This window comes from Delphinapterus leucas, chromosome X, assembly GCF_059928025.1.
Source record: "Delphinapterus leucas isolate spDelLeu-1000000601 "Yukka" chromosome X, BTC_Dleu_Yukka2, whole genome shotgun sequence".
Taxonomy (NCBI): Eukaryota; Metazoa; Chordata; class Mammalia; order Artiodactyla; family Monodontidae; genus Delphinapterus; species Delphinapterus leucas.
The window spans coordinates 29,601,898-29,624,833 of record NC_143150.1 but is presented as its reverse complement, the minus strand read 5'-3'; the positions used below and the strand labels follow the sequence as shown (position 1 = coordinate 29,624,833).

General features: G+C 44.6%; 1 protein-coding gene and 1 non-coding gene across 2 annotated transcripts; one reads left to right on the top strand and one right to left on the bottom strand.

The window, feature by feature from the left end:
* The first annotated feature begins 7,368 nt into the window (after positions 1 to 7,368).
* Positions 7,369 to 15,698, top strand: LOC149744189 (uncharacterized). The gene is made up of 5 exons (XM_089904891.1): positions 7,369 to 7,535; positions 7,691 to 8,036; positions 9,031 to 9,076; positions 13,145 to 13,510; positions 15,411 to 15,698. Exons 1-5 carry the CDS (start codon positions 7,430 to 7,432, stop codon positions 15,696 to 15,698), a joined length of 1,152 nt encoding a protein of 383 aa, XP_089761017.1. The 5' UTR covers positions 7,369 to 7,429.
* Positions 10,543 to 10,686, bottom strand: LOC149744190 (small Cajal body-specific RNA 20). Its single transcript, XR_016391447.1, has one exon.
* Positions 15,699 to 22,936: the final 7,238 nt, after the last annotated feature.

Genomic DNA, 22,936 nt, shown 5'->3' with positions numbered 1-22,936 from the left:
AGGTTGTGGTGATTTAGCAGAACACAGGAAAGCAAGAAAATGTCACACTTCTACCGAATTAAGGATATGGAGTTATGTTACTAACGTATGCAGCATTAATTTTGTTTAACACTCTCTGCCAAAGTAAACTTTATTCCCTAAAATTTTAAATGTATATATATGTATATATATAATAGTTTATTGTGTACAGTTAATTCCATTGTTTTGGCTGCAATAAAATCAATTTTGAAATAAATGAAATGTTAAAAGTAAATTTTGCCAGCTGGTTAGAAGTTTATCCTTTAAATTCTATTGATACTTTTCTTGAGGGAAACAGTCTTAGCCTAGAAATACATATTACTGCAAAATGCAGCATCCTTAAGATATGAATATTATAGCTTTCATTTAGTTTTACATTTAGTGTCTCAGTGACTTGAGTTTCAAATATGAATCACGATCATGAATATCTTTAGCAGTGAAGTCTTAGAATATATCCTTAATGACTGATTATCCAGATGATATTTGATACCAAGGGCTTTCAAAATGGGGTTAAAAAAAAGACTTAGACTCTGTAATGACCTATATGGGAAAAGAATCTAAAGAAAGAGTGAATATATATATATATATGATTCACCTTGCTGTACACCCAAAACTAACACAACATTGTAAATCAACTATACTCCAATAAAAATTTAAAAAAGACAACAACTTAGAACTCCCAACTAAACAACCAAGATTCTTCACTGAGGATTTATTGCAATTTTAGAATTGTTCATTTTTTTCACCTAACCTCATTACCCTAAAGCCTATAACAGGGACTTCCCTGGTGGTGCAGTGGTTGAGAATTCGCCTGCCAATGCAGGGGACACAGTTTCGATCTCTGGTCTGGGAAGATCCCACATGCCACGGAGCAACTAAGCCCATGCACCACAACTACTGAGCCTGTGCTCTAGAGCCCATGAGCCACAACTACTGAGCCCGTGTGCCACAACTTCTGAAGCCTGCATGCCACAACTACTGAAGCCTGCACACCTAGAGCCCGTGCTCCGCAACAATAGAAGCCACCACAATGAGAAGCCGGCGCACTGCAACAAAGGGTAGCCCCCACTCGCGCAACTAGAGAAACACCACACCCAGCAACAAAGACCCAATGCAGCCAAAAATAAATAAATAAATTTTATTTTATTTTTTTAAACATCTTTATTGGAGTATAATTGCTTTACAATGGTGTGTTAGTTTCTGCTTTATAACAAAGTGAATCAGCTATACATATACATATATCCCCATATCTCTTCCCTCTTGCGTCTCCCTCCCTCCCACCCTCCCTATCCCACCCCTCTAGGTGGTCACAAAGAACCGAGCTGATCTCCCTGTACTATGCAGCTGCTTCTACTAGCTATCTATTTTACGTTTGATAGTGTATATGTGTCCATGTCACTCTCTCACTTCGTCCCAGCTTACCCTTCCCGCTCCCCGTGTCCTCAAATCCATTCTCTAGTAGGTCGGTGTCTTTATTCCCATCTTGCCCCTAGGTTCTTCATGACCATTTGTTTTTTTTAGATTCCATATATATGTGTGAGCATATGGTATTTGTTTTTCTCTTTCTGACTTACTTCACTCTGTATGACAGACTCTAGGTCCATCCACCTCACTACAAATAACTCAATTTTGTTTCTTTTTATGGCTAATATTCCATTGTATATATGTGCCACATCTTCTTTACCCATTCATCTGTTGATGGACACTTAGGTTGCTTCCATGTCCTGGCTATTGTAAATAGAGCTGCAGTGAACATTTTGGTACATGACTCTTTTTGAATTATGGTTTAAATTTATTAAAAAAAATAAAGCCTATAACAGTATTCTGCTTTATTTATATGACTTTACCACTTTCGTTTTATAGCATGAGTTGCATTGACTTTTCTACTAGAAAATTTTACTAGATCTTTGTCACTCAAGTTTTCATCTGCTTTATTATTGATACACCTTGAGAATCACTTTTCTAATACTTTACTATAATGTGGTACCACCTCAGCCCTATTTTAGTAATATTTCTACCTAATGTCAAAAATCTTTTTCCAACTAACTAGAAGTAAAACTTAGGTACAAAAGGACTGCTTGTAAATATGCATGTAAATAATTCTGTTAATAACATAACAAACTGTTTTACATTTGGAACATCTTTGCTAATACAGTTAGCTTTCAGTTTGTTCGGTCTGGATTAAAATTAGAATCTGAGGTGGGGCTTCCCTTGGCTGCACAGTGGTTAGGGATCCGCCTGCCAATGCAGGGGACATGGGTTCGAGCCCTGGTCCGGGAAGATCCCACATGCTGCAGAGCAAATAAGCCCGTGCTCCACAATTACTGAGCCTGTGCTCTAGAGCCCGTGAGCCACAAGTACTGAGCCTGGGTGCCATAACTAGTGAAGACCGTGTGCCTAGAGCCTGTGCTCCACAACAAGAGAAGCCACTGCAATGAGAAGCCCACGCACTGCAACGAAGAGGAGACCCTGCTCGCCGCAACTAGAGAAAGCCCGTGCGTGGCAACGAAGAGCCAATGCAGCCAAAAATAAATAAATAAAATAAATTTATTTAAAAAACCCAAACTGAATCACTTTTATTGCCACATACAACCACCAGCAGTAGTATATATCCAGGGCTGTCTTTAATTTCCTCCTCCCCTTTCTAAGGCTGGGATTACATATGCAAGTGCCCCCTCCGAGTTTTCCTTTTACTTTATCAGTGTAGACACAGAAAAACTTATACCCTATAAAAACCAACTGTAAGAAGTCATTTTTGAGGCAATCAGGGAATGCGGAATACAAGTGACTGGGTGATGGCACCAAGAGATTATTATTACCATTCAGGAGCCTGGACGGCACTGTGGTTATGTAGGAAAAAAGTCTGTATTTTTTAGAAAGGGCATACACATAAAGATACAGGGATGAAAATACATGTTGTGTTGAGTTTCTTTTAAATCAGCACAGCAAGAAGAGGAGAGTGAGTGGGGAGGGGAGGAAGAGAGAAGGACAGAAAGAAGGAAGGGAGGGAACAAAGGAGAGAGGGAAGAAAAAAAACAGGATAGATGAAGCAAGTTTAGCAAAATCCTGATATTGAATCTGGATGATGATTTCTATGGGGGTTCATTATTGCATTACTGTATTCTGAATACTTTTGTGTATGTTTGAAAATTTCATGGTAAATGGTATTTAAACAATAAAAAGCCAAATCCCTTAGCACAAATGACAATAATAAAAGTCACCCCTTATATTTTTACTCAGTTAAAATTAATAAAGTATCTTTCCATACTTCATTCTCGCTTCACAAGAATTCTGTAAATAGCAAGACATACAAACAACCTGAGTGTCCATTGATGGATGAATGGATAAAGAAGATCGGGTGTACATATACAATGGGATATTGTTCAGTCACGAGAAAGAAGGAAATCCTGCCACAACATGGATGAATCTAGAGGGCATTATGTTAAGTGAAATGTAGACAGAGACTAAGAAATTTAAAAAAAGAAAAAAGAAAAGTATTTTGTAAGATGATTATCTTTATTTTAGCTAGTAGTACTAGGTAATAATAGTCACTCTATTTTACAATTGGGAAACGGAAGCTCAGAGAGATGTCAGGCATGCTCAGTGTCACGTGACAAGAACATGGGGCCAAAGTTCTTGCTATGAGAAGGGAACTAGAAGAACAGTGCTGTGCGTTGAAACCAGATTCAGGTGTTCCAACTCTAAAGCCTGGCATCTTCACTCAAAACTCTGGTCTTCTGTGTTTCGGGAGGAGATAGTTAGTGTCATCATGTACCCCCTTGATTATCTGATGAAAGGTGCACACACTCTTAAAATTTACATTCAAGTTCAGAAAGACTCACGATCTCCCCAATGGCCAACCATGGCCTCCAAGTCAGGAACCCCATGTCTGGTCGATGTACCCCACTCCAACAACTGCAATGAACTGAGTAGGGTGCCACATTAGAGACTCTCCCCCTCTACTCCACATCCTAAGACACCACTTTCATTATCACTGCCCCCTGACCAAAACCATTACAGTTATCCATGCCCAGATGCTGGCATTCTGACTCCTTCCATAACTTTGACCTCAATCCACCTTTTAAACTTTACTTCTCACCCACTACAGTGTTATCTTCAGGTTCTCCCTCCAATTCCCTCTCAAGGCCACACTTTGCATGCACTTGACTGGCCACCCTGGCTGTGTTGGGGTTCCCTGAGACAAGCTTGCACTCATCCATCCTGGGGCTGCTCATCTACCTTTTTATATTTTTTAAGTATAGTTGATTTACACCATGCTACTTCTTTTAACTGGGATTCCCAGCACAGCCTGCACAGCATCTGCCAGTGTCTGATCCATCCTGTGATGTACAAACAACACCCTACCCACAAAAAACAAACCTGCTCTACCACGGGCTGCTAAGTACAAAGTCTTTTCAAAGATTTGAATCCTGGCCCTACCTTTGGGCTGTGTAACCTTGGGAAAGTCACTGAACCTCTCTGAGCCTCCATTTCCTTAGTTAGGAACTAAAAGAATGATGCCCCCTCCCCAGGGGACGGCTATAAGATCGATTAGCCAGGCCCTGGTGCACAGTGAGTACCCACATGGTGTCACCAGCCTGAGCAAGCACAGCTCTGTGCCACTCCACAGACTCTCATATCCACTCAGGGGCAGGGGCGACACTCCGTGACCAGCATCCTCAGTCACAGTGCAGGCCCCTGTGCAGAATGACCGCAGTCAGTCCCGACCCCTTAACTCTAGCATCAGCTAAAGTTACCTGAGCCCTCACCATGGGCCTTATTTGTATTCCTTCATGTAAATTTCACAACACGGTACAGCAGGTACCATCATGATCCCCATCCTACAGATGTGGTACCCGAAGCTCTAAGAGGTCAGCTACCTTGCCCAGGGTCACAGAGTAAGTAAGGTGTGGGGCTTGGAGGTCTGCCTCCATACTGTGGGTCCTCCTACTCCTAGGTGGGCCAGTTTGCCTCCCCAGATTGTGAGAACCTCCAGCACAATGGCCAGGTTGGCTTTCACAGGCCTTCCCACATTGCTGCCCTTTACATGCAGCAGTCAACATAGGCTTATTGCTTGAAGCACATATAGGTACAAGAAGACATGGCAGGGACATTATTTTCACAAGAAAATATCCTCTCTTCATTGCCAACACTCAGATGATAACCATCTTTATCTTCTCTCCTGGGCCCTCATGAAAAATAATTACTAAAAAGATGGAAGGAAATGGGAGGCAACATGGTATGGTCACTTATAAAGATTTTAAAAATTATCTCCATTAATCCTCACAACAACCCCAAGAATTAGGTACTGTTGTTATCTTGATTTTGGAGATAAGGAAACTAAGGCTAAGGGAGAATAAGTAACTCAGGTTAGCCAGGTAGCAAGTGGGGAGAAAGCAAGGTTTCTGATGTCAGTAGTTTGGCTCCAGGAAGTGCTATCCTGAGAAGGTAATATCTTGGTCAAAGACAGAGGCCGTCAGATTGTAATCTCTTACCATCTTTTTGAGAGTGAATTGGCCAACCAAACATTTTTTTTAAATTTATTTTTTGGCTGCGTTGGGTCTTCGTTGCTGCACGCGGCCTTTCTCTAGTTGTGGTGAGTGGGGTCTACTCTTTGTTGCGGTGCGTGGGCTTCTCATTGTGGTGGCTTCTCTTGTTGCAGAGCATGGGCTCTAGGCACGCGGGCTTCAGTAGTTGTGGCACGTTGGCTCAGTAGTTGTGGCTCATGGGCTTAGTTGCTCCACAGCATGTGGAATCTTCCCGGACTAGGGATCGAACCCACGTCCCCTGCATTGGCAGGCAGATTCTCAACCACTGCGCCACCAGGGAAGTCTCCAACCAAACATTTTAGCTGTTTTCTTACCCATTCTCTGGGAGCATGAGGCAGGGGGTAGTTATCTATTAGGCATAGTACATGAGGTGACTAAGGGTCCATGATACAATTGGGGCCCATGAACGTAGTTTAATTTCAGATATAAAATAGGGTTAATGAGAATGGTGGTCGTGCAGGTAAAATTAAGATACTTCACAAACATTGTCAAGCATAGGGTCCATTGTTAGAAGCTAGTCTTAATATTTAGAATATTAACATATCCTGAAGCATCCACAAAACACTCCTTGTAGGAAGAATCTCAGGGCCCTCAATCTGGTCTGGCTCTCTGTATTTGACAATAAATTAATTTTATTTATTCCGCAGCAAGAGCTCAGGAAGATATTTCTAGAAAAGGGAGGTTTAGAGGAAAAGGGGAGGAGGCAGCAGCAGGAAAGGGAGGAATTCGACCAGGTCCACAGCACTCGCCCAGGACAGGGAACAAGTAGGCTTTTGAGGAAGGTCTATAGCCAGATGCATCGCAGAAGTTGCATTATCCATAGTCAAAACCAGGACAAAGAGGAGCCCTTGCACTTTATGCATTCTCAGATGCTCTAAGCACTGTGCAGGTTTCAACTTCTGCAATCTGATGTGGATTCATTACTAAAAATCTACAGGCCATGGACTTTCTTAAGGGGTGTGCTAGGTTGGTTTGTACCCCTGTAGTGCATCTGAGCACCCCGCATACTCATAACAAGCTCCTGTTCCCGGAGACCCTGGGGGAGTATGGTGGACTCTAACTTTAGCCTCATTGCAAAAATTCAGAGCAAGCAAACTCCTAGCTAATAATACGGTTGACCCTTCAAGTACACGGCTTTTGAACTTGCAAGTCCACTTAAACACAGGTGTTTTTTAAAAAATTTCAATAAATATACAGGCGGCCCTCCATAGCCGTGGGTTTCACATCAGCAGATGCGGAGGGCCGACTATGGGACTTGAGCATCCACCGATTTTGGTATCCGCGGCGGGTCCTGGAACCAATCCCCGCGGATACCAAGGGGCGACCGTATTACTTTGATTACTGTTCCCTTCTTGGTACTGGCTGCTGGATATGGAGGGCTCGGTCAAGAGATAGTCCCCAAACGCTTCTCCAAGGTCTATGGAACTTGGGCGAGGTCTCTCTCTTACTCTCCACAAATCGGGCACAGACCCATGGTCTGGGAAGGCGCCCGACCCAGTGCGGAGTACTTAGTCAGCTAGGTTGCAACCTGGGACCCGGAATTCTGCTCTCACGCATGCTCCCTGCCAGCGCCTGGGCGGCGCGCAACATTCTCCGCACCCTGCCCGCGCCCCCTTAGACGGCCCCTAGACGGCCGACGCCCTGCCGCATGCGCACATCAGCTAACCCAACCCCCAACAGGCTGTGGTAAACCCACAGCGGGCGTCATACCAGACTCTCTGAAACTCGACCATACGCCAGAGGAGCCTTAACGTGCTGGATCGTGGGCCACCGCTCTAGCCTTGAGTCGTGAGCCGGGGGGTCTCAGGAGATCCAGAGCAGCCTCCGCTGAAGCTCACAGCCTCCTCGACAGCAGTCGGGACATGGAGCGTCAGCCGCAGAGCAGCCACGATGTCTATGGCGTCACGTCTGCAGCCATTGCCGGCTTCTTCAAGCTGGGGGTCGAAGAGGAGCGGGAAGAAGCGAAAGGTCAGTGGCGGGTGGGGCACTCGCTTTAACGGATTCCAGGAAAGGTACTTTCCCAGGGCGGGGCGAATGGCAGGACCCCCCTCGGACGCAGGCCCTCCCCAGAGCCGGGCTCACTCGACGGCCTGATCTTTCTCTTTGGGTTTCCTCCCTTGCAGAGGTGAAGCCCGCGGACATCTCACCTCCCGGAGAGGGGGCAGAGGAGCAGAAGGCTCAGTCCGAACCGGAGCAGGGAGCAGCCGCGGAAGGGAAAGAGGCGGGAGACGAAGGAGAAGGAAAGGAAGGCTGCGAGGTCAGCGTCGGAGCCGCCGGCCCCGCGGACGGCAAAAGCCGCGAGGCCGAGGCCGAGGCGGGCGGCGAGGAGCAGCCCCCGCAGGCCGCCGTCAAGGGTCCCGAGGCCGCAGACGGGCAGCGGCGGGCCCCCCGCGCCAGGTTCACGCAGGTGCAGGTGCAGGACCTGGAGAGCGTTTTCCAGCACACTCAGTACCCCAGCGCGCGCATGCGGTAAGCGGGCGTCTCGGGTGGCGCGGGCTGCCGCGCGGGTGGTGGACGGCGCTCTCGCGAGTCCCTCTCCTCGGCTCCGGATCTGAAAGCCCCAAGGCCTGGAGGCGGCCCGGCCCTTCCGGCGCACTCGGGGCCTAGGACGGGGGAGGGGGCTCTGCCTGGTGGGAATCGAGGTCGATATTTCCGTGCGGTGTTTGAATAAGTCACGTTGGGGAGCTTTCTGGGCCGCCGGTTAACATAAATAATGAGTCGCCTGAGGCGTGGTGGAGCAAATGCAGAGTTGGAGTCTACTTTTATCTGAAGATTTGATCATCAGTTATTCATGGATTATATTTACATTGATATTTGTATTTTAAAATAGTGGTTTTGAAAATTATTTATCTTGACTAGTGATTTTTCTGCATTCCCTTAAATTTTGCTCTTGTGAGAAAACTGTCTCTAAAGCAAGCCTCAAGCTACAGATTACAGAATAATGTACTACGTCGGCACTGGGGAGTTGGTGATAAAATTTTTTTTTTAAATAAGCTCAACCAGCGAATGAACAGCATTTTGTGCCGTCCTTTCGTATCTACTAGGACGTACTCCAACCTGTTCATCACTGATAGATTGGTCCAGCAAGCGAGCTATTTTAAGGTCTAATTTAATCATAAAATGGGCAAGAGCAATGATTGAAAGTTGGTAAAGATATTTTGTCAGAGATTTTTATTCATTTTTGAAGTTGGTAACACTAAAAGAAACTGGATTAGAATTTCTTGTGTTTTTGGGAACTGTGCCTCCTTTACTAATGAGACTTGGCTTTCCTTAAATGCTTTGTCAACTTATTTTCACTGTATAACCTGAAAATGTGTGAGTTTTTGTACTGCAGAAATTAGTTCTTAAAATAAGTGACTGACATTTTCCAAAAAAGAAATTTTTCTAAAGGATGAAATAGCATCCTATATTCAGTTTCTTCCGCAACCCCCAATGCTGAACACTTCCAATTTTCTCCCCTCAGACAGGAGCTTACAAGGTGCATGGGTGTGACTGAAGACAAAGTGAAGGTCAGTAAACCTGAAAAAAGCACCTTGGCAGGGCAGCCATTCTAAAACCTGGTTTGGGACTTGGACACCTTTGTCCTGGACATTCTCATGTAGGTTTGTTTTTGTAACCGTTTCCATGTTTGGGAAATAAGGTTTGAACTTTGGGGTCCCGGTTGGAGGTAAATGGGAAAAGTAAACCCCAGGTTTTGGAAATTACCCATAACCAGAAGATTTTAATTTCCTAAAGGAAAAAAAACCTACCATAGTATATTATTCCTTGTATATACAGGCGAATATATATATATATATATGTCTATAGCTTTCTATAAACTATACCTATATAAACATATATGTCTCTGAATTCTACACACACACTCAGACACACACGTTCAATTCCTTCTAACACTGGCATCCTTTAGGTACCACTTCTGTGTGGAGTCACACTGAGGTTAAGTCTGAAGTGGCAATTATTCAAATTAATGCACCGAGGAGCCCAATTATATTAAATTATTTAAAACCAGGCATAAATGCTTTGCATAAGGAGTGAATATGTGAATACTTAGGCATTAGAGTGAGGGGATAATTCACACTCAGAACACAACAGACGAGCAACTGATGTATGTTTAGTGAAGGTGACGCTGATGTGGAGGGGAGAGCGTAGAGTCCAAGTCTGCTCCTCCCGCAGCTGTTCTTTTGTTATCTTTTCCACAGAGAGTGGTTTCTTGCTTTTAGAACAAAATAAGATGCTCTCAGAACTTTGGTTAGCGAAGAAAATACTTTTAGGACTTTAGAATCTTTTAGAATTTCTGTAAAACACCATTTTGTCAGCTGACGAAGGAGGCACTTGAATGTCGAACACTTTCCAGAGGCGAGGGCCCGGGCTGGGTGGCACAGCTCACAGGCTTTGGGTCCCCGAGCTGTCCCACTGGAGGCAGCTCGCTGCCTAGGGCAGGGCTTGAGCTGCTGCCAGTGTGCTGAGGGGCAGGTGTGACTTCCTTGCCCTGACGCCCGGGGTGCCCTTCTTCTCCAGCACCCACTCAGGCCTCTTCCTCGCCACCCCCGCCTCACAATCCTGCACGGGACCCTGTGCAGGAGACACAGCTGGGGACTGAGGGCGGGAGCGGCCTGGCTGGCGCCCAGGTCAATCCAGGCAGGGAAAACGGTGAGCTTCCCCCCAACTGAGGTGGCCTCAGATGCCCTTCTACAACAGCCTCCGTGCCTGGACCCCGTTCCAGGTGACATCCCCTGGGAACAAGCAGTTGCGTCTAGGAGGGCAGGAGGTGAGAGGCCCCCTCACTGGCGGGTGTCTGTACAGTAGGTGATCACTTGTTGGGGGTGCATACGTCCTTGCCCGGGGACAACCTAGGCCAGGATCAGCCCATGAGAGCCTGGCAGTGTCCTGGGAAAGAAAGCCAGAGGCCCCGTGCCCAGTGCTGCCACGTAAGGCCCAGCCTGGTGTAGACCAAGTAGGGGCTCCCAGCAACTACAAACGTCTGAGGTAGGAAAACAAGGCTGCCCAGCTCATGGCAGCCCCGACAGGGATCCCCCAGGGCTGATCGGCGCTTCCAGCCCAAGGGCTGAGGAGACGAGGTCCCCTCCCCGCCCCCACACAGCCCCATGGGAGAGAGGCCCTCTCCTGCTGGAGTTTCTTAAGTGTTTGGTAAAGTAGTGGAGAGAGTGGCAGCCCTAAATCCTCATTTTCTGGAATTCTTTGATATGCCAGCCTGAGAGCGTTGCTAACATAGTAGGTTTTGCATTATAGTGGAGGTGGGAGGGCGAGTTGCAACCTTTGAAATATGTCTAAAGAACAAAACAAACTAAAACAACAATTTCAAACAAAGTTTCACCGACCTGAGAAAGGTGGAAAAGAGTTATACAGAGTGGAACGTACGCCGTGAGGATTCCTCACACGTTCAAAGTTTTGAGACAACCAAATGCATTCATGAATAGTCTCTTGAGGAATTTCTGACACCTGAGGCTTTTCTTCCTTTTCGTGGTTCTGTTACGAAGAGATGGGGTGTGTGGAATTTGTTGGTAGTGGAGGATGACTCTTAGTTCAGGCAGGATTCTTACCTGTGGTAAGGTGAAATACTTATGCTCTTCGAGTGATGACTAGTTTGTGAGTCAAAGGATCAGGAGTGATTATTTGCGACTATAGAAAAGCCTAAGTTAAATCAAAGGAGTATTTGTGGGGGGAAAGAAGAAGAAAAGAAAGAAAGAGAGAAAAAGAAGAATCAGGATGGGTTCACTAGCTTTGCTGCAGAGAGCATGTGTGAGGGCAGTGATGGACACGGGCTGCAGAGCTGGTGGTGGGGCCTGGAAAGCAGTGCTGGCAGCCTAAGACCACAGGCTGGGCTCACAGTCAGGTCTGGCCAGGGCTTGGGAGCGCAGGCCTCTGCTTTGTCAAGCAGGCAAAGCAAGCTCAGGGGAAAAGAGAAACTGAAGTTTTGGTGGCTTGCTTCTCCTGGGTTTACGTAGTGGTCTCTTAATGGAGTTCTGAAGGCAAAAGGAACAACAAGAAACACATGAAGCAGACGGGAGAATGTTTTCATCTATTTCCAAACTCTACAGCATGAGCGTCCCAAAGAAACATTTAATGGACACCCTCCCTTGGTTTGCAAGGACAGTAGGAGTTGTTTTATGAAACCAGTATTGGAAATATGGAAGTAGTGTCAGCCTGAACCTCACACAGCCAGCTTTGCACATTGCTTATATTTATGCAGATTTGACCATTGGTACACTGGACTCCCCCAAAGTGAGCTCTGTTACACTGGCTTTTCTCGACTACATATTCATGCAGCAGAAGGACCCAAATACTAAGATGGGAGAGGGAAAATGGGGCGACAGAGAGAGGAGGCCCTTGGTCTCGTGTAAAATTTGCCGCGTGGAAACATCCAAAAATCTAAATATGGCATAATTCCATTAACTGAGATGCTGAGGGAGCAGTGGAGTCCACAGGACAGGTTTTACTTTCAGTTGTTAATAGTTGCCAGATATTTAGGGGGGAGCCGTTTTGTGACCCCTCACTCACGTGGTTGTCGGCTGTCTTCCTAAAATGCAGGTTGCACCCTCTTGACTTAAGCATAAGGGACAGGATGGGGATCTCCTGGTTGATTCGCAGCTCCTAGAGGGCGCAACCTTGCTGGGCACCAGAGGCTCTGGTCCAAGGCCCTGCAACTGTAGCCAGAGCGGAGTGACCTGACCTGGTCCTGAGCCCAGGAAGGTTTGGAGGGTGGGGCAGGTTGGAGAGTGCAGAATTGACAGAGGTGACAATGGTATGCCTCTTTCCCCCCAAACTCTTGTCTGGGCAACGATTTTAAGAGTTGTAGGAAATTTGGGCTGAGTTCGTCTAAGCATTCGTTACCCCTATAGTCTAATATTAAGGCAGTGTCCAGGGCTTCAGTTCCGCCGGTGTCCAGCAAGACAAACCACAAAGTCCCTGGGCCCCCCATGACCAAACCTCCCTCACAATACCATCTCCATCTTTTTAACCATCCCATGGTTCCAGAGGATGAATGACCCTTTTTAGTCATCCTTGGGGAAAGCTTTTGTTGAAAAATCCAGCCCACTCCTATTGATTATTTACTGTAACCAAAGATGGGTTTTTCAAAATAGGGACCGTTCCCCTCAGTATGATTTTAAAAGGCACCCACTTTTTCCTATGCTCAACTTCCCCCATAACTAAGGTGACACCTGCCCAATGAGTAAGGATTAGTGGCTGCTGGAGCTGACGGTCAGTTGTCAGGACGCAGACCTACCAGGCATAGTAATAACAGCAGGGACAGAGCGCAGTTGGTCAGCTCCACCTGCGTGTAAGAGTGGGGGAAATAATAGTAAAGGTGGGAGGGGAGAGACAAAGCCATATGCCAATCCAGAGCCTGGCACATAGTCGGTGCTCGCTGTTGGGGGGGAGGGCGGCTGAAGGGAGCACCTTCAGCTACATATCCTAAGATGCTTTAGCAAGAAGGAAATAGCTTCTCCTGATGCACTTTCAAATCTTCAAGGCACCGAGAGCTCCCTGCTGCAATTTTTCATATCTGACATGAAATGCTCAATATACTAATCAATCTCTTTTTCTCTCTCTTGAAGGCTTGGTTTAAGAGTAAAAGGGCCAAGTGGAGGAGACATCAGAGGGCACTAATGTTCAGTAACGTGACCCCCGTGCCCCCTGTTGTCGTTAGCTTCTGTGAGCCGTGCAGTGCCGTCTCGCATCAGGAGCTGAATTCGTTATGCGATCTTCTGGAGCCACTGCTGATGGACCTGTCCCTGCTGCCCAGACCGCCCGTGCCACCCAGGCCACCTGTGCCACCCATGCCGCCCGTTTCGCCCATGCCGCCCGTGCCACCCATGCCACCCATGCAGCTCATGTGGCCCGTGCACCCCATGCCGCCAATGCCACCCGTGCAACCCGTGCCACCCGTGCCGCCCATGCTGCCTAAGCCGCCCCTGTGGCACGTGCAACCCCTGCCACACATGACGCCCATGCAGCCCTTTCCTCCTATGCTGTTGCCTTCTCCACCCAGGCTTCTTCCACACTTGCTTCCCTGTAGGTGCCCTCATGCGGCATGGCCTGGTCCCTAACCATAGGCGGTCCTACGGTAGCCCTAGTTTCCTCTTAAATGGTGTCCCTGACAGTTTTTTTCAAAGTGCCTTTGAGCCACCTTCAAATTCTGCGTACCTCACCACCAAGAACAGTTCCGCAAATGCCTGCAAAGTATATTAAATAGAAGTAGAGCCCTTGACCCACTGTTTTAGGGCATGTTTTTGTATTTTCAATAAAGTTGTGAGTTCTCTGCATATTTGTTCTCTGTGTCACATGGGGTTAGTAAATTTGATGGAAATTGCTAAGCCAACGCCATTCAGACCGAATGCCCAGGAGGCCTCCTTTCATGCAGTAACAGCCCTGAGTCACCATCATAGGCCATGCACATCTCAGAAGTTTGCCAGGTGCCCGTGAGGGGTTTACACAGACCCACCTGTTCTCTTCCACCCTCTCCCCCAGCACCCATGCTCCCCGCACGCTGCCCCATTGGGACCACCTAGATGTGCAAGACGGGTGGTGTGAGTCTCGAATGGGAGAACAGTGTGTTTCAAAGCAGGCCTGAGGCCCATTTATGGTGACCAGCTCAGGTACAAGGAGGACTCCAAGGGACACTTCTGCAGTGACTACTCATAGGGCTTTATGGAAGAAAGGGAGCGGGGCACCGTCGGCTTCTCTCCCAGTCCTGTTCACCGCCTTCCCTGTTGTGGAGGGCACGTGGGGAGAGAAACCACACTCGCGGAGGGGGAGGGGCCTACCTCTGCGAAGGTAACACAAGAGGAGACTGTCCAGGCCCGCATGCGGCTCTTCTCACCCCCTCTCCCCCACCCCAAGATACGGAAAGCATACCATAGCAACTTCCGCAGCCCATAGCTGACGGATGATGTGGTCTTCAAGTGTATTTTGTCACCTTCAACATCCTTGGGAGAACCCTGGTTCCAGCTAATTCAACACTGAAAGGGAGCCCCTTGGGTGAGTGTTGCCTGAAGCCAGGAGGTGGTGGTCCCTGAGCACTGATCCAGGATAATCACTTTATTTAAAAGAAGCAGGTAGGTCTTCCCTGGTGACGCAGTGGTTAAGAGTCTGCCTGCGGGAAGGTCCCACATGCCGCGGAGCAACTAAGCCCGTGCGCCACAACTACTGAGCCTGTGTGCCACAACTACTGAAGCCCGCACACCTAGAGCCCATGCTCCACCACAAGAGCAGCCACTGCAATGAGAAGCGCCGCAACTACAGAAAGCCCGCGCACAGCCACAAAGCCCCAACACAGCCAAACATAAAATAAATTCATTTTAAAAATAAAAATAAATAAAAGCAGCAGGTATGGGAACATATGTATATGTAAAACGGATTCACTTTGTTATAAAGCAGAAACTAATACACCATTGTAAAGCAATTATACTCAAGTAAAGATGTTAAAAAAAAGAAAAATGAAAGCAGCAGGTAGGCCTTACCTTTGTTCATGGGGCCTTCTTCAAATGGAACTGCCAGGTAGAAAACACACACGCACACACACCGATACTACACAGGTGTGCACCCTATATCACATGCCTGTGACAGAAGCACAAACATACCCAGAAAATACCCGGAACACAAGCAGAATTGGCTTGTGTTATTAAAATAACCCTTATGAAATGTATCTAGCGGCCTGTTGTCCTTGCCTTTGGTTATTTCAGGTTCGATGCTGGGAAAGAACGTGTGTCCTTGTCCACCCTGGTCTTGGGGACGTTGAGGGGATCATGTAGAACTGAAGCCGTGTCCATGCTGCATCGCCAGTTTATTTACACAGGCACACACAACCCTTCCTGTTGGTAGGACGACCCCAGCCTGAGGAAGAGTTTTGCTGATGGACCAAAAACTGTTTCCATGGCTAGTCAGGTTTGGGCGGTAGCACTGCAGAGGGTTCTTGGAACCTGGACACCTGAGATCTTCTCTGAGATCGGAATCGCCTCCTTCTTACGCAGTAGCGATGGTTTCAGCATCAAGCCTCCGGATGGAGAAAAACATAGCCTTTCTTTGAAGTTCCCCAAGCCCAGCAAAGCCGCAGGCTCCACGCTTAGCCACCACTCCCGCTACCATTCTAACCTCAGTCCCGAGACCTGAATGGCCTCAGCCATCAGGTGTCGAGGCTTCAGCACAGGTTCCTGAAACCAATCCTACAGCTCCTGCTCAAGGTGTCACTCTCAAGAGCTGTCCTGGGCACCATCTTCCCTTGAGACTCCAGGATACTTCTGTGCAAATGGCAAGTTTTGAAACTGCCTCTTGGTACGTTCCTTGATGGAGGTCTTGCTATTCTTTTCCTTTGTGCATTTTAATAGTCAGGTGCTAGAGGGAAACTGGCTATTTTCATTTATTTATTTTATTTGGGTGGGATAATGACATCTTTATTTTGGACTACCTCGTAAAGAAATGTAGCATTTCCTTCCTCCCCCCAGTTTTATTGAGATATAATTGACATACAACACTGTATAAGTTTAAAGTGTACAGTATAATGATTTGACTTACATACATCATTTAATTTTTAGCACAAGTTTAGTGAACATCCATCATCTCATATAGATACATGAATAAATAGAAAAAAATTTTTGTGTGTGATGAGAACTCTCAGGATTTACTCTCTTAACTTTCATATGTAACATACAGTTGTGTTAATTATATTTATCGTGTTGTGCATTACATCCCCAGTACTTATTTGGCTTATAACTGGAAGTTTGTATCATTTGATTGCCTTCATCCGTTCCCCACCCCACCACAAATCAGATCGCTTTTTCTATGAGTTTGTGTGTTCCTTTTGAAGAATAATTGACCTACAACACTCAGTTAGTTCCTGTTACATAGTGAGTGGGTATTTCTATCTATTTCAAAATGATTTCCATGATAAGTCTAGTTATGATATGTCACCAGAGATATCACATAGGTATTGATTATATTCCCCACACTGTACATATCATACCTGTGACTCATTTACTTTGCAAGTGGAAATTTGTACCTCTTAATTTCCCTCACCTATTTCTTTCCTTCTTCCACCCCCCTCCCCCTCTGGCAACCACATGTTTGTTCTCTGTATCTGTGACTTTGTTTCTGTTTTGTAATGTTTATTCACTTGTTTTCTTTTTCAGATTCCACACATAAGTGAAATCATACAGTGTTTGTTGTCCTCTGTCTGACTTATTTCACGTACCATAGTACCCTCTAGGTCCATCCACGTTGTCACAAGTGGTGATATTTCATTCTTTTTAATGGCAGAGTAATATTCCATTGTATTTATATAATATACAAGTTCTTCATTCATCTATTGATGGGCACTTAGGTTGCTTCCATATATTGGCTAATGTAAATAATCATGTAATGAACATACAGGTATATATATATTTTCTAATTAGTGTTTTTGTTTTCTTTGGATAAATACCAAGACATGTCTCATATGGTAGTTCTATTTTTAAATTTTGAGGACTCTCCATACTGTTTTCCATAGTGGCTGTATCCATTTACATTCCCACCAAGAGTGCACAAGTGTTCCTTTTTCTCCACATCCTCACCAACACTTGTTATCTGTTGTCTTTTTGATAAAAGCCATTCTGACAGGAGTGAGGTGATATCTCATTGTGGTTTTGATTTGCATATCCTTGATAATTAGTGATGCTGAGCATCTTTTAATGTTCCTGTTGGCCATTTGTATGTCTTCTTTGGAAAAATGTCTATTCAGACCCCCTGCCCATTTTTGAATCAGGTTGTTTGTTTTTTTGATGTTGAGTTGTGGCAGTTCTTTGTATATTTTGAATATTAACCCTTTATCAGGTATTTGTTTGCAAATATCTTCTCCCATTCAGTAGGTGGCCTTTTCGTTTTGTTGAAAGTTTCCTTCACTGTGCAAAAGCTTTTTAGTTTGATGTAGTCCCATTTGTTTAGTTTTGCTTTTGTTTCCCTTGCCTGAGGAGAAATGTCCAAAGAATATTACTAAGACCAATGTGAAAGAGACTACTGCCTATATTTTCTTCTACAGGTTTTATGGTTTCAGGTCTTACATTTAAATATTTAATCCATTTTGAATTGATTTTTGTGCATGGTGTGAGAGTAGTACAATTTGATGCTTTTGCATGTAGCTGTCCACTTTTCCCAACACCATTTATTGAAGAGACTGTTTTTAGCCCATTGTATGTTCTTGAGTGCTTTGTCATAGATAAATTGCTCATTTAAGTGTGGGTTCATTTCTGAGCCCTATGTTCTGTTCCATTGATCTACGTGTCTGTTTTTATGCCAGTGCTGTACTGTTTTGATGAGTGTAGCTTTGTAGTATAGTTTGAAATCAGGGAGCATGATACCTCCAGCTTTGTTATTTCTCAAGCTCATTTGGGCTATTTGGGGCCTTTTGTGTTTCCATGCATATTTTAGAATTATTTGTTCTAGTTTTGTGATAATCCCGTTGGTATTTTGATAGGGATTGCATTGAATCTGTAGACTGCCTTTCTTTTATAATGCAAAACAGATTTATCGGCATGCACAACTATGAGGATTAGGATCCAAGATGAAAAGGAAAGAATACTTCTGTCCAACAGAGAAGAAGATCAAGATTCTTAAGTAGCTGACTTTGGGACCTGCTGGGTGGGAAGACTTGCTGTGTTGCCTTCAGATGTTGTCTCTTTACCTGATGCTTCAGATGCTTTAGCAGCCTTTTCAAGCTGTCCCTCACTCTGGGCTGCCTTTTCTAAGTCCTTGGGATAGTTAAGCTGGTGTTCCAGATAGCTTATGTTCCTGGTCTGTTGATCCAGGAACTTTTTCATGAAGCATGAGAGATTGGTTTCTGTATTTTTAGAAGCCGAGGCCTTCAGCTGTTACAGGAGGTTGTTTAATGCGTTCTCCAACTGCGGAGCAGACTCTACGGCTTGTTTGCCAGTTCCCTTGTGTCGTGTGGCCATTTTAACAATATTATAAGTGTCTGCTTATTTAGGCTATATTTACACCAGTTGGATAGGTACCTTTGAGCTAACGGGTCCCGGTCTGCTGTGAAGAAGTAAACAATATAGAACCAATATACAGAGTTTATCTTTCGCTCACTTGTATTACACCATAAAGAATCATGTAACATTATGCTCTATCTAGAAATAGATTATAGCTAGTTAGGAGAAATGAGAGTATCATTTTAATTCCTAACAGTAATCATGCATTATAGGTACTTGTTTGATGATTAAATCATGAGTACAAGCAGCCACCTGTCCAAATCTGTTTCGGCTACTTACAGAGTGATAGCTTAGATTTGTTTTGTGGCCCACTATCTACGAAGTGTATTCTAGAAGCTGAATTAGTTTTTTTTTATGACATAATTAATTCATCAGTACATCTTATTTCAAAAGTTTTGATAATACACAGTAAAACCCCAAAGTTCCTCTTCTCCATACCCCAACACCGAGAACATGCAGAGGCAAGCCTGCAATCCTACCCTTGGTTTTTCTGCTCCCCTACTGATTTAAGCAAGTGAGTGTTTTGTTTTGTTTTGGTTTCGTTTTCTGGCCACACTGTGCGGCTTGCGGGATCTTAGTTTCCCGACCAGGAATTGAACCAGGGCACCTGGCAGTGAAAGCGCCGAGTCCTAACCACTGGACCGGCAGGGAATTCCCAGCAAATGGCTGGTTCCATCTGTGGAACGAAAAACATAGTTTGTATCGCATGTTGGCTATTTTATAAAAAGGACTTGACTTTAGTGATCTCTGACTCACTGAGGGTACTTATATAATGATCCAGATGATAATCGCTTGACCCTAGTCTCCTGGGTGTAGGGTGCAGTTCTTTCATTTAAAGTGATATGTTATCAGAAAATGAAAAATTATACATCCATATTATTCTTTTAACATTAGTGATTATAAAATCAAGTCCAGGTTATTGATCTAGTAAGAGAAATCTGAGATGTGAAAGCACTTTCTTCTCTTCCTTTTAGAATGATTTGGCCTGGTTTGGTTTAAAACTTAAATATTTTATTATACTTTTTACATGTATATTTTGTAAATTTGTAAATCCCCAGGGCCCCGTTCAGTTCTTTTGTCACCTACAAATCTTAACATATAATGGCACATAGAGAAAAAAAGAATGAGGTACTAACACCTCCTACAGTGTGGATGAACCTCAAAAACATTATGCCAAGTGAAAGAAGCTGGCAGCAAAGGTCACATATTGTATGATTCCACGAGAATTAAATATCCAGAGTGGGCAAATCCAGAGACAGAAAGCAGATTAGTGGTTGCCAGGGGCTGGAGGAGGGAGGACTGCGGAATGACTGCTGAATAAATAGGGGTGTCATTTTGGGGTGATGAATACGTTTGTCTGCTTTTATTTAGCTGCACCAGGTCCTAGTTGCGGCATGCGGGATCTTTGCTGCCGCGTGTAGGATCTTTAATTGGGGCATGTGAGATCTAGTTCCCTGACCAGAGATTGAACCCAGGCCCCCTGCATTAGAGTGCAGAGGCTTAACCGCTGGACCACCAGGGAAGTCCCGATGAATATGTTTTGAAACTAGATGGTGGTGATGGTGGCAGAACATTGTGAATGTTCTAAATGCCACTGAACCATACACTTTAAAACGGGTAATTATATATTACTTGAATTTTACCACAATTTTAAAAAATGATATAAGAGGAAAATAATTGTTGTGGATAGACTGTGATAAAGGGTATGAGTGGAATAAGACGTGGGACAAGGCGTCAGTTTGACTGTCCTAAACCTCTTTTATGTATTGGTGTTCCGCTAACCCAGTCCCACTCTCATTAAATCTTATTTTTGTTTGTTTGTTTGGGCACCTATTGCTGTCCTCTTGGATGCACCTGGTGAAAGCAGAATAAATATTGAGAAGAAAAGCCTTCAGGTATATAGGGGCTACATCTAAAATTAGGTAATTAGTCCTTTTATATTTTTAATTCTTTCAGAAATTTGTGTCAACTTTTGAATTGTGAGATGCTTGATGATATTTTTATCTATGGAAAACGGAGATCTAATGGCCAGATTTCAAGGTCAGGTAAGAGCTTAAAACCATATGCTACATTTGGACTTACGTTTTTATACTGAAATTAATACAGATGATGCAAGTAAGACTTTAAATGGGCACTAAAAACGTGACCTATGTCATGGCAGCATTCCATCTGAGGGCTCACAGTAGTTAAATCCCTTAGGATAGTCATGAGACAATCAAAGCCAGAGGACCAATGAAGCCAGTTGTTACAATTCAAAATAGCCAGTTTGTGAGAAATTAGAAGTTTTTTAACAAAGAGTTAGAAAATATAAAGAGGAACAAAACAGAGATGAAGACTATAATAACTGAAATGAAAAATACACTAGAAGAAATCAACAGTCTACCCTGTCTTTACATTCCAGATCAGTGAATGCAAAGACAGGGTAGTGGAAATCACTGAAGCTGAACAGAACAAAGAAAAAAGAATAAAACTAAATGAGGACAGTTTAAGAGATGTCCAGCATACTAATATTCACAATATAGGAGTCACAGACAGAAAAGAGAGAGAGAGAAAGAAAGGGGCAGAGAACATATCTGAAGACATAATAGCAGAAAACATCCCTAACCTGGGAAAGGAAACACACATCTAGGTCCAGAGAGCACATAGAGTCCCAAACAGGATCAACCCAAACAGGACCACAGCAAGACAGATTGTCATAAAAATGGCAAAACTTAAAGATAAAGAGAGAATACTGGGGACTTCCCTGGTGGTCCAGTGGTAAAGAATCTGCCTTTCAACGCAGGGGACTTGGGTTCAAAACAAGTGAATAAACATTACAAAACAGAAACAAAGTCACAGATTCGGAGAACAAACATGTGGTTGCCAGAGGGGGAGAGGGGTGGAAGAAGGAAAGAAATAGGTGACGGAAATTAAGAGGTACAAATTTCCACTTGCAAAATAAATGAGTCACAGGTATGAAATGTACAGTGTGGGGAATATAATCAATAGCTCTGTGATATCTCTGGTGACATATCATAACTAGACATATCGTGGAGATCATTTTGAAATAGAAATACCCACTCACTATGTAACAGGAACTAACTGAGTGTTGTAGGTCAATTATACTTCAAAAAGAAACTCACAAACTCATAGAAAAAGAGATCAGATTTGTGGTGGGGTGGGGAATGGATGAAGGCAGTCAAATGATACAAACTTCCAGTTATAAGCCAAATAAGTACTGGGGATGTAATGCACAACACGATAAATATAATTAACACAACTGTATGTTACATATGAAGTTAAGACAGTAAATCCTGAGAGTTCTCATCACACAGAGAAAATTTTTTCTATTTATTCATGTATCTATATGAGATGATGGATGTTCACTAAACTTGTGCTAATAATCTCATGATGTATGTAAGTCAAATCATTATACTGTACACTTTAAACGTATACAGTGTTGTATGTCAATTATATCTCAATAAAACTGGGGGGAGGAAGGAAATGCTACATTTCTTTACGAGGTAGTCCAAAATAAAGATGTCATTATCCCACCCAAATAAAATAAATAAATGAAAATAGCCAGTTTCCCTCTAGCACCTGACTATTAAAATGCACAAAGGAAAAGAATAGCAAGACCTCCATCAAGGAACGTACCAAGAGGCAGTTTCAAAACTTGCCATTTGCGCAGAAGTATCCTGGAGTCACAAGGGAAGATGGTGCCCAGGACAGCTCTTGAGAATGACACCTTGAGCAGGAGCTGTAGGATTGGTTTCGGGAGCTGGGCTGAAGCCTCGACAGCTGTTGGCTGAGGACATTCAGGTCTCGGGACTGAGGTTAGAATGGTAGCGGGAGTGGTGGCTAAGCGTGGAGCCTGCGGCTTTGCTGGGCTTGGGGAACTTCAAAGAAAGGCTATGTTTTTCTCCATCCGGAGGCTTGATCCTGAAACCATCGCTACTGCGTAAGAAGGAGGCGATTCCGATCTCAGAGAAGATCTCAGGTGTCCAGGTTCCAAGAACCCTCTGCAGTGCTACCGCCCAAACCTGACTAGCCGTGGAAACAGTTTTTGGTCCGTCAGCAAAACTCTTCCTCAGGCTGGGGTCGTCCTACCAACAAGAAGGGTTGTGTGTGCCTGTGTAAATAAACTGGCGATGCAGCATAGACAGTGCTTCAGTTCCGCATGAGCCCCTCCCCGTCCCCAAGACCCCGGTGGACAAGGACACACGTTCTTTCCCAGCATCGAACCTGAAATAACCGAAGGCAAGGACAACAGGCCGCTAGATACATTTCATAAGGGTTATTTTAATAACACAAGCCAATTCTGCTTGTGTTCCGGGTATTTTATGGGTATGTTTGTGCTTCTATCACAGACATGTGATATAGGCTGCATACCTGTGTAGTATC